At 40.3% G+C, this 7,231-nt stretch overlaps 1 protein-coding gene across 6 annotated transcripts in view; it reads left to right on the plus strand.

The window, feature by feature from the left end:
* sox13 (SRY-box transcription factor 13) overlaps window positions 1-6,800 on the plus strand; it is a 33,872-nt gene extending 27,072 nt beyond the window's left edge. For 5 of the 6 annotated variants that reach the window (XM_039674092.2, XM_039674093.2, XM_039674088.2 and 2 more), the window contains exons 11-14: window positions 341-416; window positions 984-1,151; window positions 4,442-4,658; window positions 4,768-6,800. In XM_039674092.2, the coding sequence (XP_039530026.2) occupies window positions 341-416; window positions 984-1,151; window positions 4,442-4,658; window positions 4,768-5,014 (708 nt within the window). In that variant the 3' untranslated portion in view covers window positions 5,015-6,800. Of the gene's footprint in view, window positions 1-340; window positions 417-983; window positions 1,152-4,441; window positions 4,659-4,748 lie in introns of all 6 variants that reach the window. The other variant, XM_089124999.1, reaches the window with a different exon arrangement.
* Window positions 6,801-7,231: the final 431 nt, after the last annotated feature.

Consider the following 7,231-nt stretch of genomic DNA (forward strand, 5'->3'; position numbering starts at 1 on the left):
ACTACTTACCTCAAGCTTCATTTGCAAGATTGACATATCCAAGCCGGCCTCTTTACCTAGCCATGACCGTGTCCATATTCTCCTCTTTCGCTTCCTGCTGTTTTTTTAGCGCACATTAATAATTGCCAAAGTCCGATTCATCTTGCGCTACACTAGCGCATGCTGATTATTCTTCTATACTAACTTGCGTCGTAGCCCACAATTCAATAGGTACCATTATCATACAGTTCCCAAGTTTAATAAATCCATGTCGTACAATGTGATCTTATAAGATTGCTGAAATCATACAGTCTGTAGTAGGGAGTACATTTTCTGTCTTTTCATTTTGATTGATTATAAGGAGGCGTCTCGAGACCGGATGGATGAAGGACCGTGCCCTAGGACGAATGAGGACCACCTCAGCAGTGACTCAGAGGGTACGTATGGGCCATCATGGTCAACTTCAATCGGTGGTACATTAATTAGTATGCTGCGTGGGTGTTGGTTAGTTTGCACGGGACTGTGTCTTTAAATGAATTTCCTTGTACAGTTCCAATCCTGACACAGCCATACACATTCAAAATGATGTCTTTTGCATGGTTTCCTAAAGTGATACCGTGTCGACTTAAAAATGGATCCCTGCAGTGTTTTCCATTCTCTTGCAAACCGTTTTGTAAACACCCCGTAAGAAGCATGTCCATTTCGAGATCACCTCACCGAGATCTAATCATGCATGGCTAGCAGGTCAGACAGGTTAGGTGACTCGTCGTAGTATGTAGTTTTGCATGTCACTAGTATGTGTGCAAAAATAGAATTCTGATCAAGTAAACAAATGGTGAATTTATGACTATTTCTCATACAATAAAAACCTATTTGGCATGCAGCAAACACAGATGCCACCTGCCTGTGTAATTGCACTTGGCTGCAGGGTGTGTTGTCAAACAAAAGGAAGTTTTGTGTGTCTAGACTGATTGTTTTTTTTTTAATCTTGTTGTTCCCAACAGGACAGATGGCAATCTCTGTTGTGGGAAGCTATAGTGAATCCCGGACTCCCTCCTCTGGCCACATCAAACGTCCCATGAACGCCTTCATGGTGTGGGCTAAAGACGAAAGGCGACGTATCCTGCAGGCGTTCCCTGACATGCACAACTCCAGCATCAGCAAGATCCTTGGTAAGCATTCGTTTTGACAAGACATTTCGAATTTGATTTTAGTGATTGTCTAATGATTCTTAGCAAACTTTAGACGGTTTACTAGTAGTAATATGATAAGAATATTGTTGTAATTCTCATGCTTCATGCACATAAATGAATGATACAGATATCATTGGTCGTTCGCTCTGAAACTGTCTTTTGGACCTTGAACCGTTTGGTTCCCATTGAAGTCCATTATATAGAGAAAAATCCTGGAATGTTTTCATCAAAAACCGAAATTTCTTTTCGACTGAAGAAAGAATGACATGGACATCTTGGATGACATGGGCGTGAGTAAATTATCAGCAGAAGTTTTTTTGTTTTTTTTTTTCAAAGTGAACTACTCCTTTAAATCGGGCTTAAAATCATATAGTGTGAACTGTGCTTAAGCAAACTGTGTTAGCTTTGTCCATCAAATGATGTTTTATCAACAAAGTTCGGGAGGAATACTTACAGAAAATTAACCTAATTAACCTAATGAGGTGTATATACTGCCAAATTATGAGCACGGAGCCATCCCCTCGGACATTAAGCCAAATACGCATAACCTTTACTCTATTTAATTACATGCAAGTGTGAACTTGTGAAAGTGTTTTTTTTTTTTGTCATCTCGTCAAAGAAAAATGTCATCAACGAAAGGAATTCTCTAGTGACTGTACTCTCTCTAATCCTTCCTCTTTGTGGATTCTGAAGCACCTGTTCTGACAGCATTGTCCTCGTTATTGTATTATTATTTCATCTCTTTTTTTACTCCTTTATCTTGAGATCAGTTGTTCACTATTGGGTTATGGGAACTGTGGGTTCTTCATGCTCACAGCTAATCCTACAGTCAGCAGTTTAAGTTACTCTGTAATACACATATATATTTCCGAACATGTAACTTGCTGGAATGGATAGGAGGACAGAAGGTCTTAGGGGGATAAAAGAGGGGTCACACTAGGGCACATACAGCCACCTGGCTCCTGGGGTGACAGGAAAACAACACCCAGAACTTCAGCCCCCTCATCCCTTGCTGCACCTCTGCCTTCCTCAGTGCTTTCCTTTCACAAAACACTTGCATTCCATTCCATTGTGGCGCTACTGAGATCCCCCTGATTTTTTTTCTCCTCCCAAACATGGCCTGAAGCTCTTTCTGGTACACACCTAAGTTTCTGTCAGTTTGCTACACTTTTAGCCCGCAGCACATGTCAGTGAAGCCAGCGTTGCACGCATGCAGTCAATAAAACTTTTTCCTTTTCCCACCTTTGTTTGCTATTGGCTTGGCTTGCTTAGTTGGGGACATTAAATTTAACATTTTATTTAATTTTCAACAATAATATTGATCTGCGTGCATTGACATTATTATACAAGAACTGAACTGAGCTGGGCGATGACATAACTAATTAATAACTTTTTTTAAACAAAAATGAAACATCACTGAACTTACTTCAGCTGGACTGTGACGCCATTTGCTTCTGGACAACAAACTTTTTTGCATTATTTTCCTGTTATCTCTGTAAAGCTGCTTTGAAACCATCTTTATTGTGTATATAGTGCTATATAAATAAACTTGACTTCACTTAAACTGAATTCTTACAATGTAAAACCTTCCCAACATATAGCGAATTAAGTCAGTGAATTCTTCAGGTCGCTTTGCACTCCTTTGTACTTTCACTCTGAATTATCTTTCTCTTCCTTGTCGTTGTGGAATTTAAACTCTCCAAAATACCACTGAAAAACCTGCTCCAAGCCAAAAGTGCATGAACACTTCCTTCTAATAAACTGGTTTGACTATTTTAGCTTCATTCAGTACTAACAGGTGCATAAATTCAAATATGCAGACATACAATCTCCTTAGGCAATTTGTTTTAGGGGATTAGTGTCCATAATGTATAAGCAGATGAGCGCTACAATAACGCTCCGCATGTGTACACTGCCAATACGTCAAAAACGCACCGTCAGTTGCCCCCAACAAACACACCCCAATTATCACAATTACAGGGATAATTTGTAATGATCCCGGACGAGCCCCCATTAAATGTTACGACTTCAAGCTTTGGTCTAGGGTTGGAAGATTTGCGATTATGGTGAATATTTGGTGTGATGTGGATGGCAAGAGACCATGCAAATGTTGTAAATGTGAGATTTTACTAGCAAATATTTTAGTCATCCACTCTAGAGTGGGCAATTTAACTACTCTCCCAGCGAATCCTTTGCTAGGGTTACGGCAGATTTGGCACAACTGAATTTGAGCAAAAACAACTAAAATGGATGGGTGGCTTGCACAAATCATGAACACCAGAGATGGTAATATGGTAAAAGTGGATGAAAAATAAGCTTAGAAAAATCTATAAGCTGTTCATATTTTTAAGGTTTCAGTTTAACTAATACCCTGTCTACACCAGACGCGAGTGGCACGATGCAACACACTAAATCCCGACAGTAAGCTGATGCCTCGTACTGTTTCTGACGTTCTCCAAAGCGGCTGCGCTACTTTTGACATGAAAAACGAATGGATTTGCAATGGTCACTTTGTCGTGTCCACTGTAGACATCGTCAAGCTGTTACTGCAAGGCGTAAACATGGTTTTGCACACTATATGCAACATATTAAAGGAGCTGTATGCAAGAAATCTATTTCAATTAATCATAAATTTTCCCTGATATGTCACTAGACATTCAGAAATCATGTTCATTTCAAATACTTACATCACTGACAACAGTAGTCCGGCCAGGATATTGTCATTTAAAAAGTGAAGTCGCAGCCCTTGACTGACGTTGATGTCGTCATGTTGTGTTTTGTTCTGATGCGTCACCCTCCACCGATCTACCGATCACGTACTCGGTAGTGTTGCGGCATTCGGGTTGCCAGCTCTGCTCTAGTTACCACAGCTGCAGATACAAACGTGTCGGAATCGGATAAAAAAAGAATTCTAACGTTGCGAAACCCCAAAAAACTCGATATGAGTCCGAAATACTTTTTCAAAGTCCGAAATAAATAAATAATTAACTGAAAAAAAACTCACTGTGTTGGACTCGTCACTTGCAATTGGAAGCTTCTTGTAGCAGCCTACATTCCGGCTGGATCCTGCAGCATATCTGGCAACCTCAAGTCATGGGGGAAGGCGGGGATGCACCCTAATTTGAAAGTGATTGCAGTACCAGTTTTGGCCACAATCTTGCATACGGCTCCTTTAAGTACTATAGCAATGATGTTTGCGTTGTGGGCGTGACATTGAAAACCCCAATTATTTAATTCCTTACTCTCATGCCTGTTCGTTGCCTTCTCAGGTTCCCGTTGGAAGTCCATGTCCAATCAGGAGAAGCAGCCGTACTATGAAGAGCAGGCCAGATTGAGTCGGCAGCACCTGGAACGTTACCCAGACTACAAATACAAACCCCGGCCAAAGCGCACCTGTATTGTAGAGGGAAGACGACTGCGGGTGGGAGAGTACAAGGCCATGATGAAGAGCCGACGACAGGAGCAACGAGTAACGTACCCTCCGAGGTGACGCCCGCAGACACACTCAACAAGTTGTGAATGTAGTCGTCAGTCGTCTGATAACCTAATGATGGTTCCCGATTCGCCCCCTTACAGTCAACATTTCTTCCCACAGCCAATCAGAGCAGCAGCTACCGTACCCCCCCAGTGAAGTACAGTACCCAACCACACCCGTGTCCATGAGCACCTTGCCCTTGCACCCTGCCCTCCTGGAGCACTACCTCCCCCGGGCTCTGGAGCCCCCGCAGATCCGAGGTGACGAGACGCAGGAGGCCGCGCGGCCCCGACAGCCCTACAGCGAAGGAGAGGAGAGTGACCCGGGCGAACGCAGTGAGGGAGAGCTGGTCGTCCTCACCGACTGAAATGAAACGAGGAAAGGATGGGAGGACAGAGAGGGTGGAAAATGCAAGAGATGGAGAAAATAATCGGGAGAGTTTGGAATCTCTACAACGTGATTGTGTCCAAAAAAATGGTATAGGTCAGTGTTTTCCAGTCCAGTTTTGAGGATGTCCTTGCAAACTGGTTTCAAACCAGCCAGATCGGTCACATGTTCCTCTGGGGTTGGTTAGGGAGGCAGGAGACAAGTAGTTTAACAAAGGATAGATATTAATATTTCAGATTTTCCCAGTGGTGTAAGCCAGACATACAGAATAGGTCTTACACACTGACCAGAGCCTGGAAAAAGCAAGACTTTTTCAATCTACAACATTCGCTGTTAAACTGCAGATCCCGAGTCGTTTGAAGGCACTGTGGAGCTGGTGTTGCAAAAGTAAATGTTATCTGTAAAGTGCGTAAGAAAATGCTAGGGAATTGACTCTTCTAGAAGGGGTACAGATAAGTTTATTCACGGTTGACTTGTTTGAAAAAGTTCCACAGATTATACGGTGTCAAATAATAGAATGCATAAGAAGGAACAGTTCACCCAAAAATGAAAATGAGATTAGAGCGAGTAAACAGTGACAAAAATATAATTTTTGGACGAACTATTTCTTGTAATAGCCAATAGATGGAGCGCTCTGAACGATTAGCCATATATAAATATATATATATATATATATATATATATATATATAAAACTAAAGCCTGTGTGCTTTATAATGCTTTTTGATGTCACCAGGGTTTTCCTGCAAAAGTTCCTGTTAAGACTGTGCCAAGGTACTTTCCAGAGCTCAAGGGCTGAGCAAAAAAAAAAAAAACAAGTGGACTTAGAAAAAGGAAGGAACATTCCCGAACTCCTTGTCCAGTTTGTTATATCTAGTTATCAGATGACGATTATAGGCTGTTCTGCTACAGAGATTTATGCAGCCTGCCCCTTTAAGACTCTGAGGGCAGTGAAGGACTGCAGGCTTTCTTCAGGTTGGTGGCGTCCTCTGCTGTTTGAATCTGGGTACTGCACTTAAAATATTACCCTAGGTCAAAATCTTTTTTTTTTTTTTGTTATTTAGTGCAGAATAATCACTTGAAAGGCACTTTTCCATCTAATATATTTTTTATACCCTGACTCATAATAGAACAATTTTTTTTCCAGAGTAGAATTTTGCACTTGTGTATATATATGCAAATAATTTCTACTATTCATTTTGTGAAAGGACATGTGAATAATACACTTCAAATTACTCCCATTTTTAAAATTTGGTTTACTTTTCTATTTTAGTGTGTGTGTGTGTGTGTGTGTGTGTGTGTATATAGAGTGAGTTTGTGCTGAAGAAAATAACTGAGTTACCATTCCCGCAGTTCTCTTGACTGGGCCCGTGTTATTGGGCTGCTCGTCGATTTACAGTTGAGCTGAAATGTAAACATTTTGTGGAGGAAAAAAAAAAGGAAAAAAAAACCTTTATATTTTAAAGAGATTTTAGAAAGGATTTGCCACTGAATGGATTGCTATGCTAAACCTTATATGTTAAAGAAATTATGTATAAAACTGGATACAGAAATGCAGTTTGATATTTGGCTGTAGAGGCAAAACTGGAAAAATTACAATCCAGACACGTTGCAAAACCAGCTGTTGTAAAATATAGATATAGACTTTATTTTGTTTATAAAAGTGTATAATTTAAAGGTGTACATGTTTTTTTTTTTCTGTATGTTGCATTTTTCCAAGCAAGTTTTGTGGTTTGTTTTTGAAGCATAAATAAAATGTTATGTTTATTTTTGTGGTTCAGGTTCATTTCTTTATATTTTTGGAGATATGTTTCAATATGATTATGCAATCAGTGAATAATTAGTGAAGTATTCATAAGTCACAAACATGTAAGTAAGTTATAATATACAATTAGATGGACATTATCACATAAATACTATCCAGTTTTGAATTTAAAGGTAAGTAGGCAATTTTGGAGCGGCTAGCGCTAGCAACTCTACAAAGCCACGCCTCCCTAAAAACGCATGAACGCATACATCGAACAGTATTTATATCGCTTTTACGATAGTACTAAAAACGCATGAACGCATACATCGAACAGTATTTATATCGTTTTTACCTCTTGTAACCACAGCCACATCCATGTGATCTGAGGGCGCGGGCGCTTTGTGGCTGTGGTAACGAGGTAAAAACGATATAAATACTGTTCGTTTTCTCA

This window comes from Pimephales promelas, chromosome 21 (assembly GCF_988280905.1).
Source record: "Pimephales promelas chromosome 21, fPimPro1.hap1.1, whole genome shotgun sequence".
NCBI classification, from domain to species: Eukaryota; Metazoa; Chordata; class Actinopteri; order Cypriniformes; family Leuciscidae; genus Pimephales; species Pimephales promelas.